We start from the raw sequence: 22,131 nt of genomic DNA on the forward strand, positions 1-22,131 counted from the left end.
AGACAATATTGTCTCAGATTTTAAATTACCTACAATTAACTTCTTAAATAATTCTGAATACTAGACCATTAAGAAAAAATTAATGAAAAAAATAAAAACACATGAAATTTACACACTGGCTTTTTTCACTGCTCTTTCATTATCAAAAGTTCCTCAATCTTACTTTCTTTATCTATGGTAGGCCCAACAAGAGTAACTTATTACCAGAACTCTGTCCTAGGTCGCTACTTTGAGGGGGAGTAGCTGGTATGTTTCCGTCTCTGTAGTCGATAATCAGCTGGTAGAGGCTATGTGTAAAAAAATGGGATAAATATTACTACTTGAATACTAATATGAAAAACAATTACCAAGTATATTAAACTTAGATTATTTCAGACAGTATCAGAGGTAATATCAAAACTTCAACTGTCCCATAAACTTCAAATTTGTACGATCTACACTTTTAAATTTAGGATGTATAATTAAGAAAGAAAAAAAAGTAAGGTGAAGTAGTCATGAACTGAGGGCAGTACAGCTCAGTAAGTTAACTAGAGCGAGCCTGACACATGGAAAGTGTCTCGAACTCAGAAGTCCCAGCTCTATAACCAACAGCTATTTGTTCCTGGAAAAGGTGCTTCTCTTCAGCTCAAACTCTTCCTTTATAAAACTGGGATCTTACTGTCTTGTTAGGCAGTTAGTTATTAATACTCATAAGAGTATTACGAAGATTTAATGAGATAATGTATCCCTCAGACGCTCAGAGAAACAGTGGAAGAATGGAATAATCTGTTCTTGAACTTTAATGCTGGAACTATTTAAGAATCCCAAATAAAACCCAATGTGTGTTTTTTTTATAGGTGTAACATTTAAATGCGGCAGTTTTCAGAAAATGTTACAAATTATGGTGATTAGCTGTTCTTCGTGGTTTATAATTCAGGACACCTCAGCTAGTATATCACTTGCAGCTAAACTCATTTATACATATATGACCTCATACAAGCATATGTATGAGAACTAAACAAGCCGTCACGCAGAAGTTTACGTGTCGATGGCCACGAAGACCGCGGAAACTGGATCAGCACGGGCATCCCGGGAGCAGAGGTCAGGCACGACCTGACTGCAGGACCAGTTTCTTTTTCCTTTTCTTCTTTTAAAATTTTATTAAAGGTCTTTAGACAGCAACATCCAGACCCCAGACTCAGCTGCTGAGGAGATCCTGTTAAAACTAGTTTTAGTACCAACGCTGCAGCAACAGAATCAAGGGAAACAAGAGAACGATTAGCACGCCCTCGCCCCGCCCCAGTGCCTTGTGGGAGAGGACTGTCACTGTGGCCTCAGGGAATCCCTTAGGTTCCTGGAAAATTCAAGAGGAAGATTACAGAAGACAGCCCCCAAAGGAAAACACAGGATTTTCTGCTCTGCTGAACATTTCAAGACCCAAACAACTAGTTAGAAAAATCAGGTATGTGACATTACTTGGAACCCATGCATAGGGCTTACACTGGAATGAAGTGGAGACCAGTAGGACCCTAAGGATAAAGGTCTTACAAACCCTGAGATAAAGAACCCTGTGCCCACTGCTCCATCTCACTAGTCTGGCCTTTTGCTGGTTTCCAGCTGGTGATGGGGAGTGTCTCACTGCCATCCCCAAAGTGCCTGCTCCCAACTAGGAACTCTCACCTGCCACATAACAAGTGACAGGTCATTTCCAACCTCAGTTTAGAGATAACTGGCATTTTAATGTAAACACTTACTGTTTAAAACCATTACGAAAAGCGTATCTTTCAGCAGACATTCCGTGTAAATCTCGAGAACTGGCATTAACTTGCTTCTGAAGCAGCAGCTTGACTGTGTCCGGCGAGTCATGAAACACAGCAAGCATCAGTGCTGATCTAAAATAAAAGAGACATCTCCACCCTTAGGAACTTAGCGTAACTCAAACAGTTAATTTGGTCTAGTTTACCAAGTTAATCTCCTGCCCACCCCTGGAGAACTGACCACTTACATGCTCGAGTGCTCATCTTTGCAAATGACCTCCAAGGCCACAATGGAGGGACAAAAAGGAAGCCTCCCATCCTACTTGGGTAGCACACAGTAGAAGGTGCTAATTTAAAGTCCTCTGATGGACAAGAAAGGATGCTGAGGTCACTTATCTGAAGTAGGTAAAGGTTTAAATAAAGGATTCCCCATGTCTTCTCTAGTCTGAAACATTTAATACTTTAAAGTCAGCTAGAGGTCAGGTAAGGAGAAGCTGTTTGCAGGCTGAAAACAGTAATATGAATAAAAATGGCAACAAAAATAGTACGGCTGCAGTGAATCACGCTGAGAAGCATGTGCCCGGCACTAACCTGAATAGTCTATGTATGGTCTTTCTTAGGCACAACCACCCTTGAAAGATGTACTATGACTCTCCTTTACGTGTCAGGAAACATATTGGTTGGTAATAAGTCATGTCCCCCAGGTAACACACCTGGCCAGCAGGAGAACTGGGAATTCAACCTCGTCTGACTCTACAGCCCAGCTCTTTCCTGTTTATCATCCACCAATGACCTGTCTTCTTTAAAGGGAATGTTTATTCAATAATTCAAGCTATTTTTCTTCCTTCTACCATTATCAATTGAAAATAAAAACATCAAACTGTACTAGAAATGAAAAAGGATAAAACCTGATGAGCCCACAGTATCTGGTCATAGTTACTCACTTAGTGATACTCACTTAGTGAGAACCTAATAACATCAGTATCCTTCAAAGAAAGTAATTTAAAGCAGAATCATCCTAAAGGCAAAACAAACTCCTCTCTGTTTAATATGCATCTTTTAAGAAAAAAATATACACCAAATAGAGGTTAAAAAAATTACAAAAGAATGAAGAAATTCAACACTGTCTCATAAGGTAAATTAAAATTAGAGTCCATACTAATAAAACTAAAATGTAATCCCTGAACTATCATAAGATCATATGACCAAAAAAATCAGGTTGCAAATGACAGCAGTCACTATTATAAAGGAAGATGAATCCTGCTGCATACTTCTTTGTGACACCCAGGCAGAATAACTGCTTTTCTAACTGATGATGTGTTGATTCCAAGTTAATCCTCTTCTTATTAAGTTAATCTTTCTGATTGGCTGTTACTACTCTAGAACAACATTAAGATTAAACAAAAAAAGAGAGGGAGAGAGAGAACACACTATTGTACCTTTCCAGCTTGTCGACTGCATGTACATTTGCCCCGCTGTCTATCAAAAATTTGACCATCTCTTCTTTGTTCTCCCTGATGGCGACTAAAAATGGTGTGAAGTTATCCTGCAAAATAGTAAAAACAGTTGATAATGTACAAAATTACATATACATTTCAAAACTGAATTTAAAAACTTAAGTCTCTGAACTTAGAACATATACTATAAAAAAGTAAATAACAAGCAGCCCCTTCCTCCTCACCCCTCTGTGCCCCTTCTCTTTAAAAGGTTCCTCCTTGACCTCCTCGAAAGTTTCCCTGTGAAGTCATTCTCTGAAACTCACTTCAGACATTTGCTGGTTCCAAGAACCTTCGCTTCTATCGCAGTGTGTATCAGGCATTCTCTAGTTATCTTACTGCTCAACTACTACTCCTGACACTCTAAACACTGCTCCAGAGAGAACCATTTAGCTACTGAATCAACTACATTTTTAAGGAGCCATGCTGAGGAGAAAGATACCATACTGTCTGCAACATGCATAACCTATCCAATTACAACTATGACTAATCTCATAAAGCTTGCAGACATTCCAATGGGAATATGACTATTTGCATGTAAAGAAAAAGTTTTTCTTAAACCAACTTATAAACTCTAATTTGAAAAATTCCATCCCACTCTTAAGGGATTATTATAAAATATGAACTAGACTATAAATTAATATAGACTGTCTTTAAAATATTGAAATATTTACCAAAATATACAACAGGAATTGTAAACTCAAATGCTTACAGAGGCAACATAGGTGGCCCGAGTAAGCGAAGGTCCCAGGTGAGGACAGCAAACTGGAGAACACACGCCCCACCAAGAAGGGGCCACCTCTGCAGGGCAGACCGCACAGGAGCCTGGGCTCAAGGGGGACTAGATTTGATTCTTTAGGAGAAGTTCTGAAGTGCAGATTTCTGCACAAGTCTCCTAAATTTTAAATGTTGACTCAGTGTGTGGAGACAAACTGAACATAACCAGGGCCATGTTTAGTGTATAGCCCACTTGTATTTTTATGTTTGCTGTGTTTCCAAACAGTTGGGTATAAATCAAGTATTTGTATGTAAAACCTTGCCTTTCTGCAGACGAAAACACTGGGCCCCAACATGTGATAAAAGTTGTGATTAAGACTCATAATACCCACTTTAAGAATTTTTCCAATGCCTGCTAAAACTACAATCTACCTGTATCTAATTCTCCCTGATTGTTAATCAAATGGATAATCAGGTCGTAAGACGGCCGAAACTAAATTATTAAAACAATTCCAATTTGTTACTAATGTCATGGGTCTTGATGTTTAAAACTGCCATCTTGCATGGTATACTTATATACAATGGAATATGACTCAGCCATAAAAAAGAATGAAATAATGCCACTTGCAGCAACATGGAAGGACCTAGAGATTATCATACTTGAGTGAGGTAAGTCAGAAAGCGAAAGACAAATTCCATAGGCTATCACTTAATATGTGGACTCTAAAATAGGATACAAATGAACTTATTTACAAAGCAGAAACAGACTCACAGACATAGAAAACAAACTGGTGGTTACCAAAGGGGAAAGGGGGTGGGAGAAGAATAAATTAGCAGTTTTGGACTAGCAGATAGAAACTACTATATATAAAATAGATGAACAAGGTCCTACTGTATGTACTACAGGGAACTATGCTCAATACACTGTAATAAACCATAACGGAAAAGAATATGAATATATATATGTATATACATAACTGAATAAGAATTTTATATATAACTGAATAAGAACATATATATAACTGAGTAGGAATATATATATAACTGAAGAATATATATATAGCTGAATAAGAATATATATATATATTATAGAATCACTTTGCTGTACACTAGAATCTATCACAACACTGTAAATCGACTAGACTTTAATTTTAAAAAGCTGTCATCTTGATTATGCTAGGGCTCAGTGAATCTAACAGATATATTGCAAGAGTCTGTCACACAGCTTTAACCAAAAGAAGGCTCATGATTTCCTATTACTGCAATCAGAAAAACCCTGTTGACCTAATGACCTGGATGGGAACAAATGGTGCAAAATCTTTAAAGGGTCCAACTCTACTTATTGAATCACTCACCACAACCAAGTTTCTAAGACTGTCTGAGTGCCACTGAATGATCAGTGGTTAGAAGGGAAAAGGAGCTATTCTTCAAAGCAACAGATACTGCCAGTAATACTGCCAGGAAGAGACGGATAAAAGTCAGGCTAACACGGCTGGAAACGAGAGCACTGAAAGAAGCAGCATCTATCAAACCCCCGCTCTTCCAGAGACGTCTTATTTTTGAGATCTGTGAATTTACACGTATTACACATATCCATTCAATAGTCCTTAACCAAGGGTTGTATCAGAATCTCAGGGAAGTATTTCTAAATACCTGTGTCCAGACCTGAGTAGACTTATTCAATCGAAACCTTCAGGGGAGAGCCAGGAGAAAAAGCACGAGGACCAGCTTCGCCATCACTTGCTCCCCACCTACAGCCACAGCCCCTCAGGGGAGCTACAGCAGGCTGAGCATGGGAGACCCCAAGATGTACATGGAGGGCCATGTGGCCACCAGCACAAGTGAATGCCCCTGCTGGCTGTTAAACATGACCTGACCTCACTTGCCCAGATTCTAGAACCTGGGATCCTGGGGTGCTCAGGGCCTGTGGTTTGCCGCCTCCCCTGCCCAGGTGCAGTCACCCAGCTCCCCCTGCTGGGTCGCTGGGTTCCTTCCTCCTCCCACCCACCCCCAGGCAGGCACCCAGCCCTTGCCATCACTTCACTCCCCGCAAGCCTTCATCTTCTGTAGGCTCTGAGCCTACTGCCCACTCCCAGGCACTTCCTAATGGGAAGTTGCTCCTTCTGGGGCAGAAGTGCGGCTGGGAAACAGAGCTCTGCCCTTTCTGTGGGCACTACCTCTAGCCCCTGGCCTTGGCTTTGGAGTTGTTTCCATGGTAGCAGGGCCTGATGTATTCAGTATACATTCTACTATAAATAAAGCACCTGTAGCTAGAAAAACCCCTGTATTTCAAATATCTTGTAAATAGTCAGTTGAGCTATACCTTGTTTATCGCCTCGAGGTTTGCATTACAGCGGAGCAGCTCTGCTGCAATTGATGTTTCTTCAGCCAAGACAGCATAATGCAGAGCAGTGTTTTGACAGTTGTCTTCAAGATTCGGGTCAGCACCCTGTTTCAGCAGGATAGTGACACACATTTCTTTCCGGCATTGTACAGCCTGTTGGTATCATGCCAAGAAACAGACTGTAAGTGCTAGGCATTCCAAGTTAACATTCCTCAAGTTCCAGCACTTTGTTACATTTAAAACAGATAAATTCATTTTTATTCTAAGTAAATCGAATCCATCTCACGTGGACACGGTTGGCTGCTACACACCTTGATGAGAGCTGTCTTGCTTTCCTCATCACGAGCATTCAGGTCACACTTCCACTGGACAAGGAGAGCCACCACTGATGACTGGCCGCTGGCGCAGGCTAAGTGTAGGGCAGTCCTGTGAACATGAGAGGACTTTTTAGGAAATTAGAGTGTACTAGTTCAAAGATACAGTTACTCGTGTAATTGTAAACATTCAACAGCATGCTATTCCTATCCCTTTAAAACTAACATTTAGTCTTATCTTAGTTCTTTCTATGGGGAAAGAACAATATTTATTAGCTCTTATTACTCACCACATTAATGGAAGAACTACCTGTTTGAATAGAAAGGGTATGCCGTTGAGATTCAGCTCAACTTGGGTCTGACTTCTACTTTAACACTCTTCCTTATTAGCTCTCGCTTAGCCTGTCTGTGTTTCAATTTCCTCATCAACAAAATGGGCAAGAAGTAGTAGTTATCTTACAGGATGCCACTGCGATGCTTAAATGAAAAGCTATGCAAAGTGTCTGGCAGTTGAATAGCTCAGTAATTGTTAGATAATATTATAATTGTTACCATTACTATTTTGCCAAGACAACATTTCAATTAAATAAAATAACAGTTAATCTACTTTGCTGCTGCAAGGATGAGAGAGAACACTGTACTTCAATGATTCTAACATACTCACTGTCTCACACTTCAACATCTCTGACATGGGAAGGCAATTTAAAATCCATGTCTTACAACCATAGTTGGCAGTTCCTCCCAGGCCTGGCCTGCCCCGCCCCACCCTGCCCCGCCCTGCCGCTGTTACCTGTTCTTCCTGTCTCTGCTGTCTACATTTTTCTTCCGTGACAGCAACTCCTGCACTGTCCGCGTGTCACCTAAATATGCGGCTTTGTGGAAGTCCTTTAGCTCACACCTATGGACATGATACCCAGGCACAGGCGTCTCACGATTCCTGCGCTCTCTCTGATGGATGCTGAAGTCCACCCAGCTCACGAACTGAACGAGTTTCTTCTTCATCTGGCTTATCGCCTTCCGACACCGCTCACTTTCCTCCTGGTCTCTTGCCACCTCCCAATCTCAGCGCTGGTGCTGCAGAAGAGCCACAGAGGTCTCGCTGCCACACCTTGGCTGTGAAGCTCAACGGCTCGGAATGTTTGGTCCGGAACACTCGTAGCCTAGCAACAGCACTGACCCTCAACTGTCCCTCAACTGTCCCTCCAGAGCCAGTGTCCCTGTGAGTGCGCACAGAGGCCCAGAGGCCCAGTGTGCCCGGTGCACACGTGGGAGCCTAAGGCAATTCAAATCTCTGCAATTGCTTGTGGGCCATTTTGGATTCCTTTCAAATGTTGGTGCTAGGTGGTTGAGTGTTTTGGGACATTTCCAGAAGTGAGGCTTGCCCCTGAGAAAGCCATGTTTGTATGCAACTGCGGTTAGAGTGGGGTGGAACCACAGGATGCTGAAGGCCTAGTCCCCCAGAGAGCTCCCCACCAAAAAACTCTGTATCTCCTTATCTCTCAGTGTATTCCTTTCCCCATCCCTCTGGGCTCCAGCCAGTCTCCAGGGAATTTAGCACATGCAAACAGCAGAAAGCTGTTTTCATGCTTTCAGAGATTGTGGCAATATATATCATTAAGTACAAACTTGAGAAACTAACACATGCTCTCCAGATGAAATGAAAATGTGTTTCCACATGTCTGCTGACCCTGCTCTGTGGCTCAGCCTTATGTTTACACGCTTTCTTCACTGTATTTTTTTTGCTTTTATTTCCACCAATTAAATCTTGAGTCAATCTGAGAGTTATTTGGGAGCATAGTGTAACATCTGAGAACTTTTTAACCACGTAACTATGAAAACACCACGTCAGTTACTCAGCGAGGCCAGGCTGCTAGCTGACCACCTGCAGGGGGGGGGGAGGCAGGGCAGGCCTCTTCTTCCTGCCTAACTCCATCCTCCCTCAGCTGGCTAATTATGGCTTCTGGCCCTGCCAGGATCAAAACTGCAGGGGGCGGCAGAGTTCCTAAGTGGCTGACACTCCTGGGAGCTGGTCTTCAGTGGACTGGACCTGGCAAGTGTTTTGAAGCTGACTCTCTCAGGGGCATTTCTGGGCCCCCACCTGCAACTCCCCTGACCTAAGGGAACGTGGTGTTACCAACTTCCCCATTTAAACTATCTTTTCTATCAGCATACACTGTTATTGCCCTCATCTTATAAAAAAAGATGCGTTCACCCTCCAGCTGCGGCTTCATCTCTCTGCTCTCCAGCACACATGCCTCCTGCCCCTGCAAAGAAGCTGTTCCCATCCGCTTCCTCTCATTTTCCATCCAAGCAAGTGTGTCCACTCACTGCAACTGCTCACGACAGGGTCCCCCACCACCCACCAGGTGCTGACTCCATGGGCAGCTCTCAGCCTTCTCCTCGCACGGCCCGGCAGCCACACTTCCCACCGCTGCTCTCCCGGAGTTCCTCAAGCCCTTTCCTCACGGGGCTTCCCGGCTCTCAGGCTGCTCTGGTTTCCTCCCACGGCCCTGGCCGGTCTTCTCAGTCCCAGCCCCTGAGTCCTGGCACACAGCACCCCTGAGGCTCAGTCTTCCGGCCTCTACTACTGTCTGCTGCCGCCCGCATCAGCCTTAGGGCTTTATGTGTTCTCTACAAGTTGGTAACTTCCAAACTGCTATTTCCAACCCAGACCTCCCTCCTGTATTCCAGACTCAAGTACCCATTGTCTCTCAACGTCATCTCTTGGAAGTTTAATAGGACTTCTCCTGGGCCGGCCCTCCCCTGGGCCTGCCCTTTCCTGATCGTACCCACTCCTGGACCTGCCCTCTCTTGGTCCAGCCCTCTCCTAGGCCTGCCATGACCTGGGCCTGACCTCTCCTGTTCCTGCCCTCTCCTCTGCCTGCCTTCTTTTGGGCCTGCCCTCACCTGGGCCTGGCATCTCCTGGGCCTACCCTTTCCTAGGCCTGCCCGCACCTGGTACTGCCCTCGCCTGGTCCTGCACTCTCCAGGGCCTGCCCTCTCATGGGCCTGCTTTCTCAGAGTCCTGCCATACCCTGGGCCTGCCCTAACCTTGTCCAGCACTCTCCTGGGCCTGCCCTCTCCCTCTCCTGCCCTATCCTGGTCCTGCCCTCACTTGGGCCTGATCTCTACTGGACCTGCCCTCTCCTGGCCTGCCCACACCTGGGCCTGCACTCTCTTGGGGCTGCCCTCTGCTGGGCCTGCCCTCTCCTGGTCTTGCCCTCTCTCTCCTGGGGAAGTAAGCCAGAAAGAGAAAGAAAAATACCATATGAGATCACTCATATGTGGAATCTAAAAAAAGCACAAAATATAAATACAAAACAGTAACAGACTCATAGACATAGAATACAAACTTGTGGTTGCCAAGGGGGTGGGGGGTGGGAAAGGACAGACTGGGAGTTCGAAATTTGTAGATACTGACAGGCATATGTAGAATAGATAAACAAGATTATACTGTATAACACAGGGAAATACATACAAGGTCTTATGGTAGCTCACAAGGAAAAAGAATGTGACAATGAATATATGTATGTTCACGTGTAAGTGGAAAATTGTGCTCAACACTGGAAATTGACACAACATTGTAAACTGACTATAAAGTCAATAAAACAAAATGTTTAAAAAAAGTGCTCCATTCAGAGCTATGGTTACATGCTTATCTTTTAGGGACAGAGACTAGGTTGGAACCTAAATGTACAGACTGGGAGAGAAAGGGATTTCAACTATTCTGACCAATTCCTGCTGAATGAAACAGAGAAGCCAAGCCCTCCCATTTCAAAAGTGCCCAGTTGGTGAGAAGACCCACCGCAGGGCAGTAGACGGGAAGGAACCTCCTTAAAAAAGGTCCCAGATGAGAAAACGGCCCAGTGACACTCACTCAGCCCGGAGGGCCTTCAGCCTGAATGTGTACGTGGGGAACCCGGGCAGAAGTAGGCGTGAGCCCTCCCCTCATCTGCGCAAGGTGGAGGCAGCTTTCAGCACCCTCCTCACCACCCGCCTGTCCAGCCTTCCTCAGAGTCACAAGGGAACTGGGTGAAAAGGATTTCAGCCTCATGCATTTGGCCCTGGGCAGGGCTGGGACTCCCCTTCCATCTGAGTGGAGGGCAATGATGTCCCCGGAATAGGGTGTGTCTGGAATCAGCTGCTCCAAGTGCCCCGTGTGGGTGTTTCCTGGCACCACAATCTAGAGGGGTGGACCTGACAAATTCTGTCTGACGACAACCTAAATACTTACCGAGTCTTTTATTAGTCAGCATTATAACGTTTATAGTAAAGGGCTGAGCCCAGACACGGCAGAAGTCAACTTCTGCGCTACCTCGTGAGATCTGCCCAGGCCACAGCACTGGATGTAATTTACTCTCATAAATTCCCTCTCCATTAAATGTGAGCTCACACTTGACCCTTAGCAACTTCAACAACCTCCCATTTAGGTTCCTGGGGAAGGTTCTCACATACAACATCCAGGGCTTATGACAGTGACCCCAAAGCATCCCAAATGTTAGAGACATGTACACCTGAGATACACTTCTCGGGGAGAGATCTATTAAAACAGCTATTCCAGGCAGTGGATGAGAGCAGTGTTGTCTGAACACGTCCTGCCACACACAGGATGCAAGTCAACATTCGGACAGGCTCAAGTTTTGTTTATTTTGTTCATGGTCCCTGCTTCTTTTTGTAAAGTCTTGTAAGTTTACTTGCCCTCCGATGTTCTTATACTCTTCCTACTCAAATTAGTAATTTCTGCTCTCTGTATTATTAATCTACTTAGAAAATAGAATAGTAATAAGATAGATTGGCAATCTGTTAAGAGCAAACTTTCAGGTAGGTTCCTAACAGAAACGTGTGTGTTACAACGAAAGCCCATACTGACAGTCTATGAATGATTTGCATTTACTACTGGGGTTTTTTAACTCATATATAGCTAATCTGCATTTTCCCCAAATTCATTTTTGCTTACTAACCCTACAGTTGATACCCTTACGATTTAATTCTTCAAAAGCAATCACTTAAGCATTGTACACGGGCATGTTTGTGGCCTGCGTTCTTACAGGCTGACAAGCACGACACAAACATGATACTAAGTTCGTTCATCAGAAAATGAGTGTGCACGTGACCCAGGGCCACACCAACTCATCTACTGCCCTGCACCAGCAACCACAGCAGGAGGCGCCGTAAAATCTACAAAATTCTTCTGCCAGCTCTGAGCCGACAACAGTACTTACAGGTTCCGGGGGCCTCGTGCCAGCCAGGGCAGCGCACACACGCGGCGCTGCTGCACCGGCCAGGGGAAGGGTCCAGCCGACGTCCCCGCTGTTCGGTGGATTGTACACTTGGACATTTCTGGCCAGTCCTCTCACCACTGAGAAAAGAAAAGGCAACACGTGTTTCTTACGCCTGTTTACACATGGCAAGCTATCACTTACCCCGAACTTCTGCTCTGTAGTAGGAGAAATACTGACTTCCTCAAACTTTGAATTATCTACACACAAAAGCACATGAATACTCTCCAAATCCCACATTTAGCCAAACTCAGCCAACTAGGGCCTCAGTCTCTACGGAAGCTAAGTTGTTGTCAATAAAAACAAGGGAGTAAAAGTAGTAATAGTGGGTTGGCCACAAAAGGACAAGGGACAAGGGGCAAGAGCGAGAAACTGGAAAAGCAGCTTCAGTTTTCCAGCACAGGTCATGGAAAGAGAGACAAGAGGATTCTATCATCTCTGCCTCTAAATGAGAACTGACAACACAGAGGACGCCCATCTAATCGGGGCAGCTAGATTAGCTGGTTTCAATCATTCATTTCTTCTCATTCAACAGACACTGAATGTCTTCTGTGATTCAAAGAAAAGGCAAACATAGGGAGAAATCAAAGATACACTCAGTTCTCTATTAACTGCCCCAATAGGGACTTAGAAAAACATGCAAATTAGATCCATGTATTATCTCCAAACTCCACTCTAGGAATAACATCATTTTTCTAGACCACTAATCTTTTGCCAAAAGAGGTCATCCATACTTGCTTTCTTTGAGCCATCAGCACGTATATTTTTAAGCCAAAAAAAATATTTAGAGGTATGCACCAAAGCCTTTAAACAATACTACAAAGAATTGTAAAACCACTAAAAGCTGGTTTCTCAACATGTTAATAGCAAATGAAAGCACAGAGATTTTCAATGCCAAAAAGCACTTCATCAGCAGACAAATGTGCTATCAAGTAACACGACCAGCAGATTTCAACAACCAACACTGAAAGCCAGTGACAAGACACTGCTTTGTACAAATTTATTAAGCACAAAGCAAAGCTCATGAACTTTTGTCAGTGACAGAGAATACTGATAACTGAAAACACATTTAGAAATCCTGAAGTTACCACTTCAGAAGAATGTCACTTTTATTTCATACACTAAAATATTAACAATTGGTGGGGGTTGGAAGGTAAAACTATGTGTAATTGTTACATTTTTATTCCAACATTATGTATTTCCCAAATTTTCTTTCTACTTTAAAGTTTACGCTGTACTAAAAAGCAAAATGCATCATGAAAACGCTGAATTTGCCTTCTTACTTCCATGTCCTTCCAGTGTCTGGTGTATGCCCTCCATCGCCCTCAGGATAAAGGGGAACCACTGTAACGGTGTCTGGGGCACCCGGCTGCAGATTCCTAAGAACGGCATCACTGGTATTCCCAGGGATTGGCACCTAAGGATTTTAATAAAATGTAAAGTACTTGATTTGAAAACCTTGTATAAGAAAGAATACTTTGAACAACCAAACACTCAAAATACTAACTGAAGACCACGTCAAGAAGCAGGTTCTATACTATTGGGACCTAAGGATGTGCCCCCATACAAACTGTTGTAAGAGTTGATGAAGGCCTCTCTGCACACGCCCAGCTCCTTCTTGAAAAGCCCCTGGAATGATTTGATCCCCCAGCCCCAGTCCCCCAAAAGCCCCCATCACCCAGGCACTGAGGCCCCAATCGACTACCCTCCGTCAAGTTCTACAGAAGGAACGTGAACTCCTTCAGCGCTACGGTACACTAGTTAACTCTTGATCTTCACTTTGCAATCTACAGCTGAAACTAACACACACTTTTCCCTACAGGAAATAGTGACCAGTTCCTCCAGACCACCTGCTGTGGGTGCACAGAAGAGCTTGTACTGATGAGGATTTTGCCCTGTGTGCTCCCAGCGAACATTCAAAGTGCTGGTGGAAGGGTCGTACACCGAGGTTCCTCACGGTATTCAAAGGTTCTGAAATGCACAGAAAGCACACCATGCGTGACCCTAACAACCCAGCACACACGAAGCCCAGGTTTACTGATGGGTCCCGGGAACCCTAGAACACAGGATCCCTTTAGTAGGCACCCCACAAATACCTGTTGAAGTAGTGAATAAAGGAAAAAATGTGATCATCAGGTACATGTCTCATCCCTCCACAAGGTATCTTGGCCTCAGAGCATAGTTTGTTCATTTGTCTGTGTTATCCTAGAAGGTAATAAACACCATTCTCCAAGACCAGAGACAAATAACTCCAGTAAGGATATTAAAAGCAATTTAGATCTTTGGGGGGAGGGTATAGCTCAGGGCTACAGTGTATGCTTAGTGTGTGCACGAGGTCCTGGGTTCAATCCCCAGTACCTCCACTAAAAAATAAATAAAACCTAATTATCCACCACCCCCGACAGAGACAAAAAAAAAAAAAAAGAAAGAAAAAGAGCATTATTAACATGCATTTTAAAAGTTTAGCAAACCTCTGTGTCACCCCAGTGTTTCCAGTGGAAGATGTGATTCCATCCCCATGACGGTTACTAAAACAGCCACAGGAGTCCAGGTTCACTTACTGGTCTCGCCTCTTCCTGTCATCCGACCTCCTTCCACATCACAACACAGGGAGGACAGGGTGATGGTGTAAAGAGTGTCAGGCTTCAGCTTCTGCAGGACCACACTGTTCTGCTGCCCACCTATCCTGGTCTGGAATAAAACAGGGATAAGTGTCAGCTTTGCTCTCTCCAGCTCACTCATCTGTTAGGAAAAGCTCTTTCTCTGTTTGAGGCCTTTGCCAAGATCTGGAAACACGCCCCGCTGTGAAAGCTTAAAATGTATCCTAGGGTATCATTTTAAATGTAAACAAGACCCCTTAAATCATAAAAAGGATTTTAAGCCTTGAAGTACTGATCTTAAGAAGCTATTTCAACTGTCAAGAGGCCAGCACTGCGAAATTCCATCCAAAAGCAAAATAATAATAATAAGTGGGGCTACAATAGACTAAAAGAATGATGCACAACAAAAGATACAATAAATGTTATGATAACTCACAGAGAAAAAAATGTGACAATGAGTGTGTATATGTCCATGAATGACTGAAAAATTGTGCTGAACACTGGAATTTGACACAACACTGTAAAATGATTATAAATCAATAAAAAGTGTTAAAAAAAATACAATCAACAAAATGAAAAGGCACCCTATGGAATGGAAGGATATCTTTGCAAACCATCTATCAGATAAGGGGTTAATATCAAAATAAATAAGGAACTCATACAATTCAAGAGCAAAATAAAAGCAATCTGATTTTAAAATTGTACAGAAGACCTCAGTAGGTATTTTCCCCAAGACGTACAAATGGCTAACAGATAATTGGCATCACTAATCATCAGGAAAATGCAAACCAAAACCACAATGACATATCACCTCCACCTGTCAGAATGGCTATTATTAAAAAGACAAGAAATAAACTGGGGCTGTGAATTTCACCACTCGCGAGAGCGGTATGTCAGAGAGTTTGGGTTAATTTAGTAGGTATCGATTTCCTTGACTGCGCCTTTGAAACTTGTTTCAGCTTCTTCTAGCCGTGGCTCTATTGTTATTTTCCTTACTCCTCATTATTTTCTTTTCACTGACATGACATATTGAATTAATGTAAATTAAATGTGTTTATGATGTAACTCCACTGTACATTTTACATTCATATTATATGAGTAAGTAAAGGATGAAAGGATATATGCGACCTATATGTATGTGCTGTATTTGGGCATTTTCTTGAAAATTAATAGCTAGCTTATTTATGATTATTAGTTTAATAAGCTTCCGTGTGGCAGAAAAAATTTAGATTTAAAACTAACAACTAAATCATGGTTTTGGGTTAGGATCTAAGTATACAGGTTAAAGCTTGCTGCAAACTCTCAGAGATGTATTTTGATAGACGTGTTACTCCATGATGGAAACAAGCAGGAACTAAACAATCAAATGTCATCGACCAAAAATGACTGACGAATCAAATGTTGGAGGTATTTTTAGCTGTTTTTGTTCCTAGCTATTTTGAGTTCAATGGAAACAAAGAACACCAACAACAACAAGACAAGAAATAGCAAGTGTTGGTGAAAATGCGGAGAAACGGAACATGTGCGCACTGTCGGTGGGACTATAAACTGGCGCAACCACTGTGGAAAACAGTATGGAGTTTCCTTAAAAAAATTAAAGATACAATTACTAAATGATCCAGCAATCCCACTTGGGGATATAGATTTGAGGACAATGAAATCAAGATCTTAAAAAGATATCACCACTCCTAGGAATATATATCACTGAGAAGCTCTTGCACATGTGAACCATTACAATATGAACAGGATTGTAAAAGCAAGCAGAGTCATCCCAAATTAGAAAGTATTTAACAGGTAAAATGGAAAAACACGCTGCGGTGGAATCAAACAACAGAAATACTCCACAGTAATGCAGACAAACAAGCTAGAGCTACGGGCAACACTGGTGACTCTTACAGAAAGCTGAACAGAAGAAGTAAGGTATAACAAAGCAAATCTATGATTCCATAGGTCCTATTAACATGCAACTCAAAAATAAGCGAAACTAAATTGTATTGTTCAGAGGTGTAAACATAGGAGATATGACCATAAGGCAAAGCAAATAAATGATTACCATGAAATTCAAGAGTATGATTGCATACGAACTGGAGTAAGAGGTTTTAAACTTGAAAGAACATGCATATTCTTTCTGGGGACCTGCAATTTTCTATTTCATAACCATTGCATTCGCGTTTGCGTTATAATACTTTGCTAAACTGTACATCTATGTTTCATTTACTTCTCTGCACATACACTGTGTTTCAAAATAAAAAGTTTAAAAATTGTGTATTACTTATCTGTTGTATAGAAATTGATCACAAAATTTAACAGTTTAAAATGAGCAAATACTTATTATCTCACACATTTCTGAAGGCAAGGCTTTCGGGGGTGTCTTAGGTGGGTGGCTTTGCTTTGGTGTCAAGTCATCAGCCAGAGCTGTGGTCATATGAAGGCTTGACTAGGGCTGAAAAGATCCACTTCTATGAAAGTTTACACACATGTCTGTTGGTGGAGGCCTCAGCTCCTTTCCATGTAAGCCTCTTCATAGGGCTGTCACTTTATCACATAGTATTCATTAAAAGGAAGTCATTAAAGTCCAGTCCATGCTGAAAGACAGAGGAATTTACCTCCATTTCTTCAAAGGAATGGTATGAAAGTATCTGTGTACTTAAAATCACCATAAGTTTTATAAAAAGTCTACTATAAACAAATTCAATGTAGAGCAGCTATATTAGGGAAAGCACCTGCAAAATCTATGAAAGCAAAATGATTGAGTCATTATAAATGAGGAAATGAAATGAAACACAATGAAAAAGATAACACACCCTCATGAGACTATAAGAGGAAAAATACAAACATTGCTAGTGAAAATGAAAATCTTGAGTTTCTCGTTTTGGGGGGAAGAAATATCACAATGTATTTTAGCGTTAAGACTTCAGCCACTTAACATATGAATGATTTATTCTTAAAGGGGACCACCATGAATCAAATATGTATGGAGATCTTTACTTCACAATATTTGTAGAAGTAAAAAGCTGAAACCAATTGAACGACCAATAAATACAGAAAAGTTTGGATAAATTATGACACATCTGTGCTGTGGAAACATTTTTAAACATTCTACTGAAAAATACTGTACATACGGAAAAATGCAATATTGCATGTCTAAAGCCCCCCAAAATACCACAATCTGGTCAGACTCATGAAGTCAGCATTCTAATCAAGAAAGAGAACAATACTGGGACCCCCAAAGCCCTCTCAACTTCCCTCTAGCCTGAACCTCTCAGGGTAGCCACCGTCCTGACATCTGAGAGCACAGATTAGTGTTGCTTTGTTTTGTACTTTGCACGCATGAAATCAGATAGTGTGTTATGTGGTATACTACACACAGCTGACCCTAGAACGCATTGGCTTGGACTGTGGGTCCGCTTATATGTGGATATATTTCAACAGTAAATAGTACAGGACTACATAGTCTGTGGCTGGTTGAATCTACACAAGCAGAGTAACCATGGATACAGAGGGCCGACTGTAAGCTACACACAGGTTAACCCCTGTGTTGTTCAAGGATCAACTGTAGTTTTATTTTCCTTCATGTTGTCTTTGTCAGATTCATCCATATCACATGCAGTTATAGGTATCTGATTCTCATTGCTGCATAGTAGTTCAGTGTGTCTCAATTTGTTTACCCACACCACTGTTGACAGGTATTTATAGTTTCCAGCTTGGGACTATTATAATTAATGCTATGAATATTCTAGTACATGTCTTTCAATAAATATATGTACATATTGGTGATAGATATAGACCTAGGAGTAGAATTGCTGGGTCATAGGGTATGCACGGGTTTGGCTTAAATACACTCCACCAAACAACGTTCCAAAGTGGTTGGACCAATTTATGCTCCCATCAAGAGTGTATGAGATTTGCTATTGCTCCACATTCATGCCAACACTTGCTTTTTCCATCTTTTAGATTTCAACTATCAGGTGTGTATCATGAAGTGGTTCTCATGTTTTAGCCGAGAAGTCAAATTGTTTTTTCTGGTGTGTATCATGAAGTGGTTCTCATGTTTTAGCTTAGAAGTCAACTTGTTTTTTCTTCACATTTAGGTATGCAATCCATATGGAGTCAGTTTTCACGTATGGTATAAGTTAAGGGTCAAGTCACATTATTTCTCTCATACAGATATTCAACTGACCCAGCACCGTTTGTTGAAAAGGTTAGCCTTTACCATACTGTTTTGATGAGTGTAGCTTTGTAGCATAGTTTGAAGTCAGGAAGCATGATACCTCCAGCTTTGTTCTTCTTTATCAAGACTGTTTGGCTATTTAGGTCTTTTGTGTGGGAAAGTACACTGTGTTCATATATTGGAAGAATTAATATTATTGAAATGACCATACAATCAAAGGAAATCTGCAGACTCAATGCAACACCTGTCAAAATTCACAAAATTGCAACAAATCATTCTAAAATTTGTATGAAAACACAGAAGATACTGAAATAAGGGAAACCTCCTAATTCATTCTATGAGGCCAGCAATTACCAAAACCAGGTAAGTCTTTACAAGAAAACTACAGACCACTATCTCTCATGAACACAAATTCAACAATCATCAACAAAATACTAGCAAATCAAAGCCAACAATATATGAACAGAATTATACACCAAGACTATGTGAGATTAATCCCAGTTATGCAAGGTTGGTTAACATTTGGATATCCATTAATGCAATCCATTACATCAGCAGCTAAAGAAGAAAAAAACCCACATGATTATATCAACGCATACAGAAAAAAATCTTTGACAAAGTTCAACATTCATTCTTGATAAAAAAAAAACAACTCTCAGCAAGTTAGGAATAGAGGGGAACTCCCTCAACTTGATAAAGAATAGCTACAGTGAACTGATCTTGATGAATCACAAAGGTACGACAATGGAGAAAAGATAATCTCTTCAACAAATGGCAGTGGAACAACCAGAGACCCACATATTAAAAAACCTAAGAGTGTAGAGACAGACCTTATACCTTTCAAAAAAAGAGTAACTTAAAATGGGTGATAGACCTTAATGTAAAATGCAAAATTATAAAATTCCTAGAAGGTAACATAGAAAAAATTCTAGATGGTGCTCGGTATGGTGATGACTTTTTAGATATAATACCAAAGGCACGGTCCATGAAAGAAAGGATAAGGTGCACTCATAACAACAACAACAACAACAACAACAACAACAACAACAACAACAACAACAAGAAAGTTCTTCTCTGTGAAAGACACTGGCAAGAGAATGAGAAAACAAGCCACAAACTAAGAGAAAATATTTGCAAAAGATTTAATTCAATAAAGGACTGTTATTCACAATATACAAAGAACGCTTAAAATTAAATAACAACCTGATTTAAAAATGGGCAAAAGACCTGAACAGATACCTCACTGAAGAGGATAAACATGAGAAATTAGCATATGAAAAAATGCTCAACATTATATACCGTTAGAAAGTTGTAAACTAAAACAACAGTAAGATACCACTGCATACCTATCAGAATGGCCAAACATCTGTAACATAGAGAACACCAAATGCTGACAAGGATGTGGAGCAACAAGAACTTTCATCTTTTGCTGGTGGGAATGCAAACATGGAACAGTCACTTTGGGAGACAGCTGGACAGTTTCTTTCAAAACTAAACATACTCCTACCACACGATCCAGCAATTGTACCCCTCGGTATGTACCCAAAGGAATTAAAAGCTTGTGTACCTGCACATGGAAGTTTGTAACAGCTTTATTCACAATTTCAAAAACTTGGAAGCAACCAACTTGTCCTTCATTTGGTGAATTAATAAGTAAACCATGGTGCATCCAGGTAATGTAACATTATTCAGCACTAAAAGGAAATGAGCTCTCAAGCCATGGAAAGACATGGAAGAAACTTAAACACCTGTTACTAAATGGAAGAAGACAATCTGAAATGGCTGCATACTGTATGATTCCAATATATGAAATTCTAGATCAGGTACAGTTACGCAGACAGTAAAAAGATCAGTACTTTCCAGGGGTTCAGAAAGAGGGAGGAAGAAATAACTCAGTGGAGCACAGAGGATTTTTAGGGCCGTGTAACTATTCCATATGGTAGTGTAATAGTGATACATGTCACTATACATTTGTCAAAACCCAGAGTGAACCCTGATGGACTTTTGGTGTAGTGTATCAATGATATATCAATTTAGATTGATTATCCAATAACATACAAATGTACTCTCTTCTCTGGTACAAGCGTTGGTAGTGGGGGAGGTTGTGCATGTCTGGGAGCAAGGGGTAACTTCTGTATTTTCTGCTCAATCTTGCTATGAACATAAAATAAACATAAAATATACACAGCCTCTTAAGAAAATATTTTCAAATAAGAAATAGAAAAAAGGGACAATCCCCTACTCATTTTTGAGGCTAGTATTAGCCTTAAAAGACCTTGTAAGAAAATTACAAATCAGTATCTTATGAAAACAGACATACAATTTTCTAGTAATATTATAGCAAATTAGATTCAGAAATTTATAAAAGGAATACTACATCACAAACAAGTGGGGGGGGCGGTTTCTCGTGATGTAAACCTAGTTAAAGAGACATCACTGATGTAACTCATTATATTAACTGACTAAAGGATGATGCAGCAATTTTTTTCAGTAAAGGACCAAACAGCAAATATTTAAAGCTTTGTGAGTGACATACACTTTTTACAGAATATTATTATTCTTTTTACAACGCGTTAAAAAATGTAAAAAATGTGTTTTAGCTTGCTGCCTCTACACAAACAGCCAGTGGGCAGGATTCGGTCTGTGGGTCACAGTATGCTGATCCCTGGACTAAGAAAAAATCAAAACCATATGATTATATCAGCTGACGCAGAAAAGAAACCTGAAACTTTCAAAATATATCCATCATTAAAAACTCTAACCAATTAGGAATACAAGGGGACTTCCTTAATCTGATGAAGGGCATCTACAGAAAAAATCTACAGCTAACATCATACATAGTAGTAAAAGATTTAATGTTTTATCCCAGAATCAAGAACAAAGCGAGGATATAAAACTTTTACCACTCCTATTCAACATCCTACACTGACTAGTCAGTACAATAAAGCAAGGGGGAAAAAAGCATAGAAATTGGAAAAGATGACACGATCATGAAAGTAGAAATCTCCAGAAGCTATAAAAAGTTGGAATTAGTAAGTGAATTTTAGCAAAGTTGCACAACAAAAGGTCAACGTACAAAAATTAAACTGTAATGTATAGAATATTAATGAAAAATAAGAAGTCAACTCTTTTTTTAAATACCATTTAAATAGCTTCTTTTTTTAAAAAAGGAAATACTTTGATACAAATCTAAGAAATACATTCAGGCGCTGTATACTTAAAACTAAAAAAAAGCTAACGAAAGAAAACAAAGGATGTCTGAAAGTCTAAATAAATGGAAAGATAGATCATGCTCATGGATTGAAAGACTCAACAGAGTTAAAGTATCAATTCTTTGAAACAAAAAAACTATAGATTTAACCCAATTTCAATAAAAACCCCAGTATTACCTATTGTGTATACTGACACATTAATTTTAAACTCTATACAGAAAATGATAATAACTAGAATAGCAAAAATATTTTTGAAAAGAAG

General features: G+C 40.9%; 1 protein-coding gene across 20 annotated transcripts in view; it reads right to left on the bottom strand.

Annotated features, from left to right (window-relative positions):
- Nucleotides 1-22,131, bottom strand: part of LOC107035045 (ankyrin repeat domain-containing protein 26-like) — a 139,397-nt gene that overhangs the window by 68,463 nt on the left and 48,803 nt on the right. For 10 of the 20 annotated variants that reach the window (XR_012072435.1, XR_012072436.1, XM_072960728.1 and 7 more), the window contains 11 exons: nucleotides 14,448-14,577; nucleotides 13,983-14,091; nucleotides 13,737-13,857; nucleotides 13,170-13,303; nucleotides 11,830-11,966; nucleotides 7,398-7,681; nucleotides 6,605-6,719; nucleotides 6,273-6,446; nucleotides 3,176-3,282; nucleotides 1,734-1,871; nucleotides 205-287 (listed from right to left, as the gene is read on the bottom strand). Coding sequence is in view for 18 of the 20 variants with exons in the window: in XM_072960728.1 (XP_072816829.1) it covers nucleotides 205-287; nucleotides 1,734-1,871; nucleotides 3,176-3,282; nucleotides 6,273-6,446; nucleotides 6,605-6,719; nucleotides 7,398-7,609 (829 nt within the window). In the remaining 2 variants the exon portion in view is untranslated. The remainder of the gene's footprint in view (nucleotides 1-204; nucleotides 288-1,733; nucleotides 1,872-3,175; nucleotides 3,283-6,272; nucleotides 6,447-6,604; nucleotides 6,720-7,397; nucleotides 7,682-11,829; nucleotides 11,967-13,169; nucleotides 13,304-13,736; nucleotides 13,858-13,982; nucleotides 14,092-14,447; nucleotides 14,578-22,131) is intronic. The other 10 variants (XM_072960726.1, XM_072960729.1, XM_072960725.1 and 7 more) reach the window with 7 other exon arrangements.

This window comes from Vicugna pacos, chromosome 5, assembly GCF_048564905.1.
Source record: "Vicugna pacos chromosome 5, VicPac4, whole genome shotgun sequence".
NCBI classification, from domain to species: domain Eukaryota; kingdom Metazoa; phylum Chordata; class Mammalia; order Artiodactyla; family Camelidae; genus Vicugna; species Vicugna pacos.